The 17,998-nt window shown below is 42.3% G+C and overlaps 1 protein-coding gene across 31 annotated transcripts in view; it reads left to right on the plus strand.

The window, feature by feature from the left end:
- The window catches only part of Kcnma1 (potassium calcium-activated channel subfamily M alpha 1), a 732,631-nt gene that overhangs the window by 596,948 nt on the left and 117,685 nt on the right, over window positions 1–17,998 (plus strand). For 16 of the 31 annotated variants that reach the window (XM_004846336.3, XM_004846337.3, XM_004846338.3 and 13 more), the window contains one exon: window positions 3,866–4,039. The exons of the other annotated variants lie outside the window; for them this stretch is intronic. In XM_004846336.3, the coding sequence (XP_004846393.1) occupies window positions 3,866–4,039 (174 nt within the window). The remainder of the gene's footprint in view (window positions 1–3,865; window positions 4,040–17,998) is intronic. 31 annotated transcript variants of the gene reach the window in all.

Below are 17,998 nucleotides of genomic sequence, written 5' to 3' on the forward strand. Positions count from 1 at the left end.
CCCCCTTTCTCAAGAAGCTGCAGCAGGGCCTTGTGGAGACTCAGTCAGCTGAGCTGTAGAGCCAATGAATGTGCTTGCAAGTTGTCCCTTTTGACCATCCTAGGATCATCTCCTAGGACCCCTCATCCCTTTGTCTCCACTGCCCCTGAGCATCTGCCATGGATCGTAGCAGCCATTGAATTGAAATGACACTGCAAACATTTCAATTCTTAGAGACAGCAGGGCTCCCTTTCTCTTCCTTTCAAAGAAAGGCCAGCAAAGTTCAGGTTAACTGGCTGTTAACGAGCTGCTCTTCCACACCGATCCACTAGATGTCCTCATAGTTCCACTAGGAATGCCATTGAGATCCCTGAGAAAACTGTTCCTCTGAGGATTGGGATTTGGGAAGAGAGCAAGGGTGACCTAAGAAAGAACCTCAAAGAACACCAAAGAAGAGAGGGTACTTCGTGCAGCCAGGAAGTAGATGAGAAACTTATTTCTGTTTTAAATAAAAACTGAAAGTTTCCAAGTTCCTCTTTGAATTCTAACCTTGCAAGTCCATGGCTCTTTGATATCTGAAAGTAACCTTCTATGGGCTGTAGAAGAGGGAACAATCATTGAGAAATGGAAATAAAGTACTGTTAGTTCTGAATATCCATGATTGACAAAAGCAGAACTGAAAGATTAAGAAGCAAGGGAGGGAGGGGGAGAAAAAAAGGGAGGGAGAAAGAGAGACAGAGTTAGTTGAGGGAGATGATAGGGAGGCAATTTCCAAATTAGGAGATTCATGACATAATTTTGATATACATTTATTTTTACAACTTGAGAGTGTAATTTGGCACAAGGAGAATCCATATCTTCTGGAACATCTACTACCAGTGAGACAAATACTCATCAGTTTTTAGTTAAAGAGCTTGTTCCTGACTTGAATAACAGCCCAGAGGAAATCTCTTCCTGGCTGGTATATACAGCCTTCAAGCCTGCTGGATTGCTTCACCCGATGGAAGGTCAGAATGGGCCCTACCTTGTAAGAAAGTGGACCCAGAGTATACAGGTAAAGACACCTGGCAGGAGGTGAATGAAAATGGACTATTCAAGAAGTAGAGAAAAGGAGCCACTCCCCGAGGTGGTGGCCCTTGGTCTAGAGACATTGCGATTCATGAAGGTTTGTCCACATGTGGGGCTCAATCATTTTAACTGTTTCTGTCTTGTCTTTGAGCCTCTTGTTAATCATTCTTGCTGGTTTTTTTGTGGTGGTGCTTGTTTGTTTTTTGAGATTTCTATTTTGCATTTGGTGTGAGTGTAAAAAAACAACTGGGAAGGAATGACAAGTAATAGCATGTTTGCTTTTTTATGCATATGCTGCTTTGGAATGTGACTGATTATAATTAACAGTTAATCTTCTTATAGCAAATGGTTTTTTGCTGCTTCGATTACCAGTTTCAGCCTGTTCCTGCATGCTAACAATATGAAATTTTACAACAATGCATGGTCTTCAGAACAACGGACAATGACAATTGCAAACAGTCCCTGAGAGCCACTTGTTTGATGTTATTGTACCTCCTGCACCCTTATGACATAGGAGGTTTAAATCACCCATTTTGAGGGGTTATCTCTGCCAAAATAGTTTCAAAAGTTATTTCATCTCCATGATCCCACCCCTTGTTCTTAAAGATGACATATATATACACATATATATGTATAAATATTCTATTCCCTTAAATGTGTCAGACTCTATTATTATACATGAACCCAAAATGGCAGTATGGAAATGAAAACCAGGGACTGTTGCTAATGAGAAGCAAAGCGTTTCTGAGTTTGATGGGCTTCTCTTCTACTACAGCATTTGATTAAAATTTTCTCTTCATAACAATTTATCTACAGTGAAACAACAACCAAAATCATCCACGTTTTCCTCCTCTGGGTAAATAACAAATCAATATTTCCATTGAAAGAACTGAGAAAGAAAAAGCAAGACATTGGATCTCCAAGTCATATACCAGATCTGGATGCATTTCCAATGAATTTCTTTTTATGTCTTCAGTTGAAGACTTATGCCCCTTTCTTGACTTCAGCCACTGCTGTCTTGTGGGGACATACGGGCATTCATGCCATTGCTTTGTAAATTCCTCTGACTCAAATGCTATAGTGGATTTTTTTTTTTTTTCTTTTTGGTGAAAGCTAAGCTCAAAGGAATGATACACTGTGCATTGAACAGGGCTGGGGCAGCATGATGATCTGAACAACAGACTAGCCAGGCTGCTGAAAGAACATGTCACTAAAAATGTGAGCCAAGTTTACAGGGATGGAGATGCTGCTGAAGAGATCGCTCATTCATCTCCCCCAGTGCCTGTTCTTCACAATCATAACGTTCCCCTTGCTTGACAAATATACTGTATGGCAAGTCATAAAGGTCTTAGAACAGGACTTGACCCATTTGAGAGATTTAAACCCCTTTCCTGGTGACTGTAACATTCAAAGAGGGCAAAACCACAAGTCATATTTTAAAATAAGAGGGTAACTATTCTCTATGAAGAAAAAGAAAAAAAGAAGGAAGAATGACTTTCCAAATGGAAGCTGTGAGTGCAGGGCATAACACCTCTTTGGTCCAGGTTCACTGTTTGGCTGTGATGCTGAGAATAAATATGAATTCTTCTCCCACCCTGTGAGAGAAGCTGACCAGCTCATGCTAAAGTGATGGACAAACATGTTTGCCTGTTGTTGCATCAAAATGAGGTACAAAAAAATTTCTCTTGTACTGAAATATAAATTGGCTTGAAAGGTAAAGTTGAAGGGCATTGGATACTACTATGCAGCAACCTTTGTAGGTCAGGATTTGGGGTGGGTCCCCATGCAGTACAGAACCTAGCACACTAGTTTTAAAAGAGCTGTCACTGGGGCACGGAAATATCAATAAGCTATTTCATGAGGGACCCATTTTCTTATTTCATGTTTTGTCATTTTTAATCTATTTTGGCCAATATTTTCTGTATAAGGAAAAAAAAAGATAAGTCTGATTGCCTTTTGAATTTATGGTGGGTGGGGAGAGAAGGACAGATGCCATTTTCAGATTCAACTCTAAGCAGAAAATACACCCACGAGTAGCTAAATGCATTCCAGTAGACCAACATCTCATATGCTTTTGGTGATTTCTTATTTGCAAACTTTCTTTAATGTCAAACACTCAGCATTAGCCATGAGTAGCTGTATTTCTTATATGGACAGATTTGGATATTTGTTCTGTCAAGAGTAAATTTAAATTCCTGTAGCTATCATGTAAACTCACTCCTGGGAAGTTCAGCCAAGGCATCCACAGATTCTATATTAACACGTAATCGTTTCACATCTAATTTGATGAAAGCAGGTCCCAGGCTCTGCCTAATGCCCAGAAGTGGATGGAAATTAGAAAACTACATATTAGATATATTCACACCTTGCAAAAACTATTTATTATGCCAAATAAGCAATTAATTTAATTGATTGGCTCTGTTTCTCTTTTATCCACCCGGTATTAATTGTGCCAGGGGAAAAAGGTTGGTTACTTCTTTTTTTTAACTGTCAATAATTTGTTGTTCTTTCCATCCAAGAACCCGATTGTATTCAGCTATGCCCTTTTCCTGTGGTCACCACTCTTTGGAGGGTGGGAAATAATATGCAACAGCCTTGGAGGAGGATAAAGGCCATTTATATTTTCATTGCTTCTTTTTTTGATGTACAACCAAACTGTTGCCAACAATCACTCTGCATTTTTCCCTGGGTCAAGACTGTTGATGTGAACTAAGACCTGTGTTAAATCCCTCCAGCTCCCTTCCAGCTGCCTTGCTGTGTGTGACCTTGCCATTAACTGCCGCTCTTCCTCTCCTCCCATCCGACCTTATGGTTATAGCCAAGATGTCCATCTACAAGAGAATGAGACGGGCATGTTGTTTTGATTGCGGACGTTCTGAGCGTGACTGCTCGTGCATGTCAGGCCGTGTGCGTGGTAACGTGGACACCCTTGAGAGAGCCTTCCCACTTTCTTCTGTCTCTGTTAATGATTGCTCCACCAGTTTCCCTGCCTGTAAGTTTAACCTCAACATGTGCCGTTCCATGTCTGTGCTGTCTGTGGGATCATCTTTGTCTTGTGTTGTGCCCTGTGGTCTGTGAGTCCACCTGGCTGATGTCTCCTTCCCAGTGTTATCTCTGCTGTGGTGATGTGTTGCCCCAGCTGCCTGTGTCTCTGTATATGTGCTGAGGAGGGCCTCCCTTCTGATTTCATTCGCTCACTGTGCTTCTTGGAATCGTGTGCAAGACTAGGACATACCAGTCTGCTGATTTTCTTCCTCCCTCTCACTTAAATAAATGGAAATGGAAATTAAAGTAACAGCACATCAAATGCTGTATTAATGCTGAGATAGGTGAAAATGTGTATTTTGATATTTTGGAAATGGCTATAAATTGGGTTGGTTCAAAGAGAGGGAGGAAAAAGGTGTAGAGATAAACAGCCGGATCTAGCATTAAATTGCTTTTAGTGAGTTTAATTTCCAGAATAAACAGAGTTTAGATGAAGATGTATGTGTATAAAATAGTGACTTTTTAAATTTTCTTCTGTGCTTCTCTAACCTGAATCTCATTCCTTCAATGCCAGATTTTGTCCTATGTTCTGGAAAAGAGTATTTTAAATCTGCCAACTTTCATGGGCTGGTGGATTCTAGAGCTTCACCTCAGAAAGATGACTAATTCAAAAGATCATTCTTTTATGTTTCCAACAGTATATCCCCACTTAACTAAGGTTATCTTGTAGCAGTCCTGATTATAAATCACAAGAAAACCTAAGTCATGAACCGCTGTGGTTGCTTTAAGTTTATAGCTCAGGTCTTTGTTGCTCCTGAGCTTGGAAATGTTAAAGAACCTGTCAGTCATGGGGACGGTAACTGGCAAGGCTCAGAGGAGCCAAATTCCTTGGCCCACACTTATCCCTGTCTTCACCACAGACTTTGCTATTTTCTCAACGTAGAAAGAATCACTTTCATAGGCGATGTGACTAAACACTCCAGTTTTAGATGCTGGGATGTGCAGAAAAGGTTATGTTCTGCCTGGGGACGTAGTTACCCATAGAGTATGACCACGACTTTGATTTTGCATTTTTGGTAAAACAGGAAGTAGGAGATAAATTCTTTCTGCATGTTATCCCTTCTCTTCCTCTTTAAGGGACCAACACATTTATTGGTGACCATATTGCCATCCATCTTCTCCCCTCCCAAGTGTCCAGAGCTTGTTGACTTTTCACCAGCGGGAGTTGGTTCTCACCCACCACAAAGAGGAGGAAGAGCACTCAGCTCTTGAACATTTATTTTCATGAAAAATGAACTCGATTCACCTGTGGTGGCCAATGTAGAAGGTGGTCCCAGCATAGTGCACTCTTGTGATGGTCATCCAGGGTGAGGGAGCCCTGATGTTACTGTATACCCAGAGTGGTGAGCAATGCCTGGTGTTGATGTTTGAACCTGCAGTTTGAGTCTGAGGCATGATCTGTACAGTCAAGCTGCATTGGAGGCCTTTGGAAAAGGATCAGAGAATCATCCTCTCTGATTCATGATTCACTGCTCCTCCAGGATAGTGCCAAGGGAAAAGATTGGTTTAAGAGTGATACTTAATGGAGATTTCATTAGAGGGAATATGGACCACCACATTGGCCTAAAATCTTGGAAGGGAAGTTTCCTTTAAGATTCGTCTTACACATGCCATAGCCTGAGTCTGTATCCTTTATTTTCCCTGCAAAAATTTTACCTCGTACATGTGCCACGACCCAGATGATCTAGGTCACGGCTGCACAAAAAACTCATTTTTCTATGATGTGTGGCAGGACACTGGGTTCAGAGAGGAGCTGGGGAAGCAATGGGGTGTGGTGGCAGGCACTGGGCCACATCTCTGTGAGACGTAGTGTAGTTGCCAGCCACTTTTGCCTAAGGCACAACTTTAAGTTACCACTAGGTTCAAAAACCTTGGCTACAGATTCAGTGGATGGAAGGAAGGAGCCACTATGGTTCTGAGCAAAGGCTCTGTGGTCATGGCTTGGCGCTGGCCAGCCATACCAGTCACAACTGTCTGCATCTCTGTTCAAGGCCCGTGACAGCCCATATAAGTAATTGTTATTTGATCCAAGAGAAACCATAATTAGAGGGATTTCTCAGGTCTGCAATTTAATCCAAGCATTGTTGAAGGCCAGGAGAAAGACGACTTGGGGTGGGATTGTCTCAACCTCTCAGAAACATTCTGGTGTTTTCTTCCCTGTGCTTCTAGTGTCACCCTCACCATGGGAAATATGGCACTTGGATCTGGGTGTTGAAACCTTAACTAGTATTGATGGCTCAGGGGCTGTTGGCCGTCTCCATTTCACTCGCCTCGCTCCCCCCATCATCAGTTCATCAAACAAAAGCAAATTTCACCATCTCTGTGTGAAACCACTCACCTTTGACCACTAATAATAAGCTAGAAAAATCCATTCCAATTTGAGCCCCTTCACATGACCACATAAACCCTTTTTTTCCAATTAAAAAAAAAAAACCCTCTCTCATTCATTGCAGAAGCTCACTGGCAGTGCTCCATAGCAAGCCCTGGGTGTCCCTTGCTGGTGGCAGGGCTTGGTGGTGCCCATTTGACAGAGCGAGTTGACTCAAAGAGCAGTGGTGAGAGTGGGCTTTCCATTAAATACGAGCAGATGTGAAACATAGAGGGTTTGACAATTAGAAATGGCAGGAGAAGGGCCCTGGAATCAAAGTGAGGTCAGACGGGTGGATCAGATTACTTCTCTTACATTCTTTAGTTGTTCTGAAAATCATTTTGAATTAGTGTCAGCAGAGCCATGATGGGTTTTGTCCTTTGTCTTTTATGCTGGGACTGTATTGTTTCCCAAGACACTCATTAAAGGTCATTATACTATTACAGAGCTTGCTTTGGTCAAAGTTTCCCAGTTCACCAGTGTGCTGTGGAGAAGGCCTGATTTGTTTCTCCCTTGCCTTTCCTCTCCCTCTCTGCTATTTGTTGGTTTTTTTTTTTTCTAAAGGGAAAGATTTCCGTTTTTCAAGGGATGTTAAATTGAAACACAAAGTTCCATTACATGTTTTCTGAAGTGGGAGGAGAAGAAGCCGGTTTCCAGAGGAGGGGGAATATATTTAAAATGTTCCTGCAGTTTTAAAAACCTGCCCTCTAACAGCAGGACCCTGTGCTTCCTGCTCAGACATTCCCTTTGGATGTTTGGCCTATTAGGGGATCAGTCCTTAAGTCCCTTTCCAGGAGAGCTGTTGTCTCCTTCCACTGAACTCTTGAAGAGAGGGAAAGTCAAACTGTGTTGACATAAATACCTTCAGAGAGGAAGGACCAGGTTAGAAAGGACAAAAAACATGCCAGAAAAATAAGACAAGTGGCAACCTATATGGATGCGCCAGAAGAATATTTTGGGCAAGACTGAATTGCTTATGACTGGGGCCTAAAATCCGTGCAGAGAGTTGCTTTGTAGCTCATGGAGCCTGGGATTCCCCCAGCCTGCATCAGGACAGCTTCCTGAGTCGACTGCCATCGTGTGTCTGTGGCTAATTTGTTGGGATGTGATTGGGCATCTTGATTTTGTTTCTACTTCAGACTGTCTTGAGCAGGACAGACAGCTCTTTTAAGAAACAAAGATGAAGTATACTGTGGCTTTTTCACGAATAGCTGTTTTATTACTATCTAACAGAAAAAAGATACGTCTGGCAAAGTACATACACACATACAAGTGCAAATGAATGTCTTAATTAGCCCCACTCTTTCCTAATATAATTCTGTGAAATGGACCTTCACTCTCTCTGGAAGTTTATTCTCCTTTTTTAGGTCTTGCCTAATATCTGATTGATAAGTGTAATAGAAAGGGACAATGAAAATTATGATGCAGTGATACCCTAGGTCCGTATTAATTCAGACCCACTGAGACCTGCCTGACATGATCCTGGTCACAGAACATCAGTAACACTGGCACAAGTAAATTAATCATCTGGTGGAAGAGAAATGGGGTTTTCAGCTTGAACTTGGAACTAGTTTTGGCTGAAGTACATGTGGGTTCACTCACATCAACCTTTCAATTTACTAATAGTTTAAACCTGTACAATTACATGCACCCTTTTGCAGACTACTGTAGGTAGTTTTAAATTGCACATGACTTTTATGTCAGGTATAAATATAACACAAGGAGGCATTCAGCCCTGATGGTTAAGCTGAGAGGAGAAGTCCAATAGGATTAGGTTGAAGGGAGACATACCAAAATCGGTTTAGAGTAATCTTGAGTCTTGTCAGATAATAAACAAAAATCAGCTTATCCTGAGTGGCCTTTGGTTTGTACGGGCAGAGAATTAACATTGTCAATAGAATTTAAGTCACTCTGGTGAACTAATGGCATTTTGAAGAACATTAAATCAGATACCAGGGCAGGGGGTGGAAACGGCTCTAGGAAAAAGTCCATCATAGAGCACACCTAGGCTGAGCATCTCCTGCGCCTGGGAAGGGAGGCTTAATTTAATAAGCCACATTTAAAGCATTTAAGGACCACAAGCCTGTAATTATCTCATTCCCTTTACGTATCACCTTGGGAGACTTCTTCAAGCTCTTCACTCCTAAATTTTATTTATTTACTTCTGGGCCCTGAAAACCAGTGACTTTCTCTTCTCACCAAAGAAAGATAGGAAAAAGGAGGAAACTCAGGACAAACCTACAACTTAACCACCATTTTCCACATATGTTTAAACTGACGTATAATAATACGACACAGATTTAGGGGGTACACCGTGCGTTTCAATATTATACCTGTGTACATTGTGTAATGAACAAATCATTGTGTAATGAACAAATGCTAATTAGCATTTCCATCACCTTAAACATTTAGCATTTCTTTGTGGTGAAACAGGCAAAGTCCTTTCTTCTAGCTGTTTGGAAATATACAGTACATTATTGTCAACTGTTATCATCCTTTTGTGCAACACCAGAACTCATTTCTCTTTCTGGAAACTTTGTCACTATTGACCAACCTCTTCCTATCTCCCCTCCCTGTGTTTTTCTATGCACGTGTCTCATACTAACCATGACAGTGTCATCTATTTCTCTCTCAATATTCATCATTCACCTTAACATCAAACGAAAAAGGAGACTATGGATTCTACCCTGGCTTTTTAGCCCACCTGGCCTATCTGTCCTGATTTGGCCACTTGCATTTCATTGCAGGAAGTGCAAACAAGAAGGCAGAGAGGCCTGGGCTGCCATTTGCCATCCCATGTGGCTAAGATTAATAATGTCCCCAGGAGGAACCACTTTGGCACTTTTGTTGGTCACAGGCAGGGCTCCAGAAGCCAGTGCCTCTCATGTGATTGCTGGTAGCCTCATTGAGCAGGGGGTTGACGGGAAATATGCTTTCCTGTGGGGCAGGGGCCACCACATCTGCAGTGGTCCATTTTCTAAACAGCACTGTAAAAGGCAAAGGTCTTGCTTGGGCAAAATCTCCTTTGAAAAAAATCCCATAAACTGCATGTCCCTGAAGAACTCCAAACAAACCCATTTTCACGCAGAACAAATAGCTGATTTTTGCAGTTCAGGGTTGAGTGAAGTAGTTGGTTTGCACCTGGGGCCTCGATTTACCTCCCCCACACCAAAAGTATATTTCTGAATCCCTTAAGATAAATATGCATGGCAATGTACTACACACAGATGAAAGACGAAGGAAACATTACTCTAAAGGCAGCCAGGTTTTCAAAAGAAATTCTTTGAAACAGAATGGAGAGACAAGTAGAAAGGTCAGAATGAGGGAAGAGGAAAGGGTCCTTTGTGTGTGTTCTGTCACTTAGACACCTCCCTTTCCAGGGGCACAGTGCTATAATAAAACGACTGGACTCTTTAAAGACAAATTAGAAAAGATGTTGGCATGCCACATGTAAGCCAAGCAGAGGTCCTTATTCAAGGTGATGTGGAAATTATGCTTGCACTTTTATTTCAGGGCAGTGCCTGGTTGTCAGGATACTCACTCTGACAGCTCCTACCACCAGGCAGTGGATTCTTCCTCTTACCTCCGTGGTGGCGGACAGTTGTGGCCAGTTAGCACTCCATCCCCTCTCCTCCTCCACTATCTCGGGCGACAGATGCCAGGGCCAGCCGGCCTTCCACTTGAGCTTTCTTGTCAAAGCTCTGCCTTGAGCCCAAATCCTGACCTTTACCATATGGAATAAAGTACTGATGAACAAGCAGAGGTTTGAATTAGTGCAGGCTTGGAGCAAATGTCAAGTCCATCTCTGCCTCCCTCCTCCACCTGCACCAGGAGCTTAGATTAGACCCAGTCTGGAGTTTGCAGTGCCTTAGGCTTTATGGGTCTGGGGAGACATAACTTATTAACAAAGAGTTATTAAATTTTTATCAATTTTACAACACAACGTAAATGCTTCCTATGAATCTACATTGTATTCATTATCATTTAAAACGTTAATTAAGTCAAAGTTGCATTTAATTTCTCTCTAAATGGGCCTCTGGGAAGAGGCTTTTAGAAACATCTGTGGGAGCATGCAGCTCACGGAGCCTGGGAATCCCCTAGGCCGCATCAGGACAGCCCCCTGAGTTGACTGCCATTGTGTGTCTGTGGCTAATTTGTTGTGATGTGGTTGGGCATTGTCTCAAATTAGTATCAGACCAATAATGAGGAAAAGCTGCTAGAGAGAGGCTTGTGGAAAGGTGGCACAAGCTTCACTGCATTCTGTCTTCAAATCCCATCTAAGCAGGAGGCAGTAGTTGATGTGTGGCCCGTCTGGGCACCATCAAACCTTGGGATTCTGCTTCCTCATATGGTACCCATCATATCATTTTGATATTCCTTATCTGAGATGGACCCTTGTCACCTGGCTCAGTAAATTTAGGACACTGGCCAGGACACTTACAGAAAAGATCTTAATATTTGGACTCTTTGACTTCCAGTTAAGCCTAGGAGCCTTACGCCCAGAGCAGCCAAGTGGAGAGCATTTTCAGGATGGAGTAGGGTGTAGAAACTATAAAGAGGTCATGGTCATTGACGAGGAGAGACAGAAAAGGCATACACAGTTTTGCTGAAAAATTGCGTTCCCCTCTAGATGCCAGGGTGATGTTTTTTGTCTCATCTGAGTATAGGGTCACTACTCAAACAGATCTGTCATTATTATAAATGTACTCCATTACGGGGAAACTGAGGCTTGCTGATATGGTGGTGTTAGGAAATGGCCAGTTGAGTAACTCAAATGAATGTTAGGACCTAACTTAGTGTCGTTTCTGCTCTTCTATGTGCAAGGTCTTCTGCCAGCACAGCAAGAATGGGTTGCCGACACTCTGTCTTTGCAAGTGCTAGTTAATGTAGTCCTCATTAGGAAGTAGTACCTGTTTTTTGCAGGCCAGGCAGCTGTAAGCTGAGGTACCTGTAGAGTGCCCCCTTTATAGGCGATGCAAGGGAGACACAGGTTAAGTGACTTGCCAGTGGTCACACAGCGAGGAAGTAGTAGAGCTGGGATTTAAAAATAGGCTGTGTGGTTCCCCAATTTTGTGGGGCAAGTTGAGACAACGTATGCAGTTGAGTAAGATCAATAGATCAGTCTCCAAACAAGGAGGGAAAGACAGGGATTTCAGTAATTGACACTGGAGACAGTGTGGAGAGGCTGGCGTCTCCGGTAAAACAGCTGGTCACCCAGAGAGGCTGGAGTTTAGGACTGTTCTGGGGATTTGGGGAAAATGAACACTTTGAAGGCTAAAATAAGACCCAGTCTTCGGTAGAGGCCAGACAAAAGGTTTTGCTCTTCACTTGCAATAGAAAGCATTTCCGATGTTGAATCAGGGAAACAGGTCCAGCAGTGGCAGCCAGGAAAGAAGGGGCCAGCATTGCTGTTGGGAGACCCGTTGTCAAGGAGGGGAAGAAGAGCACAGAGAGGCTGTGCCACTGGGGTCAGGACTGAGCTGCTCTGAGGAGCCTTGGGAAGGATGGCTCTAGCCCCATGCCCTGAGGACCCCCACAGCTGAAGCACATTATCCAAATGCAAGTCCAAGTTGTTACAGTCTTTGTAAAGAAAGTCTAATTATTGGCTCTGAAGCAGTTGAATCCCATTAGTTAAATTTCATGGTCCTAATTCTCCCCAGCTGACCAGTGGCCATTGCAATTCCTACTTGGGCTCAGTGGAATTTTCTTACTGGAGAAAGATTTACTTCCTCTGGGCGAGGGTTGGAACCCTAAGCAGGCTGCATATGTTACCACTGGTTTTAAGGATCGACTGCACTTATTTCCCTTTTGTCTTCCTCTTCCTTTACCATCCTCCCTGGATGAATAAGCCTCCTATCTTGAGTGTGTTGAGGGTGGCAGAGGCAGGCAGCATCACCTGCTGGCCTGACAGTATTGGCTCAGGCTGAACAGCAGACATAAAGCAAATGGAGCCACCAGCTGGGACATGTGACCAGCCCTGCAGGTCTTGGCTCCAGCTGCATGTGGTAGCTCCAGTTACAACTCATGGGAATTATTTTTTTAAAAATCCCTGTGTATGGCAATGAGACTTTTCTCCTCCCATCTTTCTCAGGGAGACAGCATGTCTCCTTACATCTATGAAGGGAAAAAACAGTAAGTACTTCACATCTCATGCACTGAAAACCTGCTGTATTTTCAACCACTTCTACTTCAGTGGAAATACAAAACACATTTCCTGTGAAGTACTGCCACACAAAATCCTAGGAAGTTATTTTAGCACCATGGAGTATTTTCTTTTCCGTTTTGTTTCTTTGCGCATAGCACCTTTGTCTGCATTCATTGTGTCTCTGTCAGCGTCCAAGATTGTAGCATTTGTGCACACCACTGACCCCAAAGAGGCATGAAAATAGTATGGAAAATCCTTGAGTTGTGGGTTTCCTCACAGGGGTAGGCTGTATGCACTGAGGATGCCCAACTTTTGGAAGTGCAGTGTGGCAAAGTGCCCCCACCCAACTAGCCACACGTTGTCTTCCTCCTCGAGGGGTTTCTCCCAAATCAACATGTTGAATTACTTAGATAACTAGGGGATCCTCTACTTTACATTTGCTTATGAGGGTTCTGCTTTCTTAGCTGACCTTTTCCCTACAGAGAATCTAAATGGACAAACCAAGTCCAACTTTGTCAGCTCAGACTGACACCTTTGAAATCTCAGAGGGAATTGGAAAGACCTCTCTGTAAAGAGTTCCTGGTCTGGAGGAAGACTGCCAGATATGCTTATAGATTCTTGTTCTGAGGAGATTCTCTTCTGATGTCCAGTTAGATGGAATGGGCCAGCAAAAGTGGCCTTTCTTCCTTGGTCACCTTATTTGGTCATCCTTGGTAGGATCTGTCCTCTTGGATTCAAGAGAAACAGTAAGAAACTCCCCTGGACTCTTCTAGGCAGTCAGAAAGCCCCATTCTATCCTTTTCAGCATAGCAAGGTGAGCATTCCAAATGCTCTGGGGGCTACAGAAAAAACCCTATGCAGACTCAAAGTGGAATCTTTTGAGGCAAATCTGTATCAGAGATGATCGACTACACTGAGAGACTTTTAAATGAAGTGAGAAGATTCCAGCTTCAGAGCTAGAGCTGCACCAGATGTATTGACAGTGCACCGAGGGGCATCTGTAGACCACAGCACACAGGCGTCTTCTGGGAGTGGAGCTGACTGTATGGATTGTGGTGATCTTCGTTTTGGCCATTATCAGATTTCTGGGTTGGAGCCTGTTGGATCACCCTCAATCAAGAATGGACTTAGGGGCTGCTTTGCCTCTTTCCAAGGTCAGAAATGTGGCATTCTGGCATTTTTGGTGGGACTTTGTGTATTGCCCAGAATACTTGAGTAGGAAATGGCCTGAAGGATTCCAGTTCAGTAAATATTTGATGAGTAGGAGAATGAATACATGAAGGGGTTCTCAGTCATTAAAGTAATAGGTGGTATGCCAGAAGCAAGGTCACCCCAGATCCATGAAGTTTCCTAAAACTTTCTAAGCAGTTTTCCAAATACAGTGGACCCTCAAGTTATGACCAGTCTGACATAGGAACAATTTGGGTTAATTAGGTTAATAGGAGATCCATCTGCCTCTTGTTATCCATAGTGTGTACCCAGGTGAACATCCAGATCTTGGCTGTATTGACTTAGTTACAACCAGCCCTCAGGACCAATCAAGTTCATAAGTCAAAAGTCCACTGTAGTACATGTGTGTGTGTGTACACATAGAGCTGGGATACACAAGTCTAAAAGAGGGGAGAATATAGGGAGAAAAAACAAGGACATAACTGAAGGAACTTGAAAATGTTCAGCTCATAGGTACAGCCAATATTCTTTGTGAAGGATAAATATTGGAAAGAAGCTCCAGAAATAATATACAGAAAAAAAATCACACAGGCAAAGTTCTGAGAAGCTTTCAGGAGAGGCAGGGATTCCACCACATGTAGAGAATTTGGTCTAGAAATCAAGGGCTTATGACATTTGCACCTAGATTTATTAATTTCAGCAAACCTGGTCATTTTCCTGTGAGTTATGGTGGTGTAAAGATAATGCACCAGGTAGGACCATTATGAAGAAGGACAGCTGCTGTAGAGAGGTGTATGCAGGTGCAGATGACTGCAGCAGCCTGTTCAGGTGCAAGAAACTTTTGAGCTTCCTGTGATGATTAAGACCATTGTCTCTGACTTGTGGAACGCAGCTCAAATCTGACAGTGCCACCCAGGTGATACTTTCTCACACCTTGAGGTGTCCAAAGGCAGAGTATCACGTAGCTGTTTCCTAATTAGCATCAATATTCTGTTTATTCTTCTTTGGAAGCGAGACACCACAAGCTTTCTTGACTACTCTCAGAGCTCTCTGCCTACACGGAGGACCCTCTTACCTGCAAATAGCTCTGAATTTCTCTGCATTTTTTCAAGGTTGCGCTGGCCATTTCTCTAGTGCAGACGAGTACATTTCCACACATGGCCTGTAACACATCCAACTGAGAGAACATGTCCAGCAGGGATGCTTCAGAGCCAAAGCCCTAAACAGGTGTTACTGAAAAGGAGGTACAATGCCCTGCAGAGAAGAGACAGGTGAAAATGAAAGTAAGAAATATGCTAGGAATGCAGACAGGAGCAAAGGAGCTCAGATCACTTGGGTCTGAAAATCTTGGGACTGATGTGAATGTGAAATTTGCAAGGAGCTTGTTGCTGGAAGCCCTCTCACTCAGATTTCTGCTATTAAGATGAAAGTGGGAATCAAGCAGATACCTCCTGTGTGTTTTTCTGTCCCTATTAGAGAATTGTCAAGCCGCTTCCTCACTGTGCAGTGAGCTAGGTGATCTCATTGGAAGTTAAAGTCAGGAATTCTAGGACACCTCAGAGAAAGGGTGAGATTGGTGTGTGTTCTGGGCACTTTGGAATCAAGGCCCGGTGGTCATGTTTTGATGATTTATCAAGTGGATGCTCAGTGGATGCTGATTGCTAGGGTAATGTTTTATGCATAGTTAATGAGGACTACACTTCTCAATGTGCTGTGGTATGCCACCTCATTTTTCACCTGGGGTAACTCCCAAATAGACATACTTTACTATGTCTTGGATCATTTCCAGATCCTCTCTGTTTCTTAGCTTTCCCATTTGTAAAGAAGAGATAATAATAGAACCTATCTCAGAGTTGTAAGGATTAAATAAGTGAATATATATGTAGATATATATATTCTTACAAGAGTCTTCCAAGTTCTGATAAGATTATCTGGCACATGTTGAATGCTGTGATATAGTTTTGTTATGATTATTATCCTTCATTAACACGTGAAATAATAGAGACAAATGACCAAGATCACATAGTGGATAAGTAGATTGCTAGATCAGAGGTCAGCCACTGCTCATGATATTGATGGGCATAATAATGAATAACCACTTTAACTATAGCTAATCCATTTTCCTGCAAATGATGGAGTATTGTCCTACTAGTCTTATAAAAAGTCTTATCAATTACAGGCAGAGAAGCCCATAGATAGTGGTTGAGAATTGAACAGCTTAGTATGACAGACTATAACATCAAAATTGGGTCAATTTACTTAATTTCGAGATCAGAGAATCATAGTCTCAACCAAAATAAGCCAACCAAAAATGCCAAGACATGGCTAATATCTCCCTGGGGTGTTAGTTTCCATCTTGACTACCCAGAAAGCATTGCAAGATTTGTGTGTAATTAAGGGAACTGAAAGATGGTACCTCTAAGGTCACTTTAAATTCTGAGACTCTGATTTTCTTCATTTTTTCTGATTGAAACAAACTTTAAAAGTTCTTTTTTTTTTCAATTCTTATTTGTGTAAATTCTTTCAAAATGCTGGAATCTACTTAACCAACATTATAGTAAGCCCTGTGAGGAAAAAAATAATGAAATTCTTCTTTCAGTATAGAAATTTTGTAGTATGTCAGTGTTATTATTCTGGCTATGAATTCTCAGCTTCTAGGCCAGAATCTGGAGATCCAGAGAGCTTGGAAGATTCTTACAGGTGTGTTCTTTGTTATTAGCTTGTTTGCTTTTATGGTATCTTCCCTCACCCTGGCGGGGTAAGAGGGGAGGGCAGAAAAAGTGCCCTCTTCCAGAATCCTATGATTATCTGAGTTTAAGGGACTTGAAGTCCATAGTCAGAGCAATATTAGCTATTGAAGATAGCAAAAAGCCAGTTCTATCTGTAACTTCTCTACAAATGGCCCTGGCCCTTACATAATGAGTTTACATAATAACTGCTAACTGCCCCAAAGAGCCTCCCAGTCATGTCTGTCTTGTATTATTTTTTTTGCTGTCAGGTTTCCAGGAATATAACTTTTGGAAGTGTAGAAGTTTAAAGCAGGTACACTCATCTGCAGGCTGGCTGAAGGGATTTCTTAGCTTGGACATCTATGTGTCGTAGATGGAAAGCAACTATATCTGCATATAATATCATAGTCCTGCTGTTACAATGCTTACTGGGGTTGTCTTGGAGATTGGGATCTTTAGAAAACTGTGACTTTGGATCTCTTCATTTCTCGTCCTACTAAAACCTACCTTTATAAATTTTGTCCATCTTTGAATTGGATCTAGAGAGAATCAAAAAATTCACTGTCCTTCTAGAAGATGTAGGGTTGATTGGAGAGAAAAAGAGGGGAACAGATGATGGGGAGACATTTCTTTCCTTTCACATTTCATCAAAATGTATTTCTTTGATGATGCTCTTGATCTCACCATTTTTGAGGTCTGGTTGGTGTGGAGAATTCCTACCATCACCTTTCCTCATTTGTTTTATGAGTATCTAGGCTCTGTGTCTTGTTGATTTTCTCATTAGTGGGATTAGAGCTAGGAGTGAGGTCAATACTGGACTCAAGTCCTTAACTTACTGCTGCCCTTTCTGGCCACGTAGCCCTCCATGGTACGCAGTAGCCAGTTGAGGTGTGAGGACACATCTAGGGGTTCAGTGAGTATCCACACACATTTCTCCAGTTCTGATTTCTAGGGTCCCACCCTCTCATCCATCCTAGGCTGATTTGCTTCCAGACTGCATTTCTAACTTCCTCTTACCACTATCAGGGCTCTTGCCAACCTCAGGGCCTCAGTTTCCCCCACCTAATCTGCTACTATTTCCCTCCAGTTAGTTTTTCTAGCTACTGATCTGCTACCAAGCTCATTATTTTACAGCACAGATCTGATCTTGTTGACATCCCATTAACAAGAAAGGGAAAACAAATTTTTGGTGTATCCTTGGGTATTAATAACCTCTAGCAATAGGACAACTTCTAGCCTTCTATTATTAACCTGGCATTCTAAGCCCTTTACAGTTCAGCGCTAATCAATTTTTGTAGTTGCAATCTCTGCACAAGTAGTCTTCATCTAAGAGTGTTCTGCAAGGATTTCTTGCTTCTGTCACTTAACACATTTCTATAGTGTTTTCTGCACCTGATTCTTTCCCTTTCCTCTTTGAGCTGACTGAAGCTTACCAGTACTTTAAAGCAGTGGTCTGCAAACTGCTCCCCACTTACTAATCTGCCTGTTTTAGTA

The sequence above is a fragment of the Heterocephalus glaber genome, unplaced genomic scaffold (assembly GCF_053883595.1).
Source record: "Heterocephalus glaber isolate CG9 unplaced genomic scaffold, H.glaber_assembly_v1.0 deba00001497, whole genome shotgun sequence".
Lineage (NCBI taxonomy): Eukaryota > Metazoa > Chordata > Mammalia > Rodentia > Bathyergidae > Heterocephalus > Heterocephalus glaber.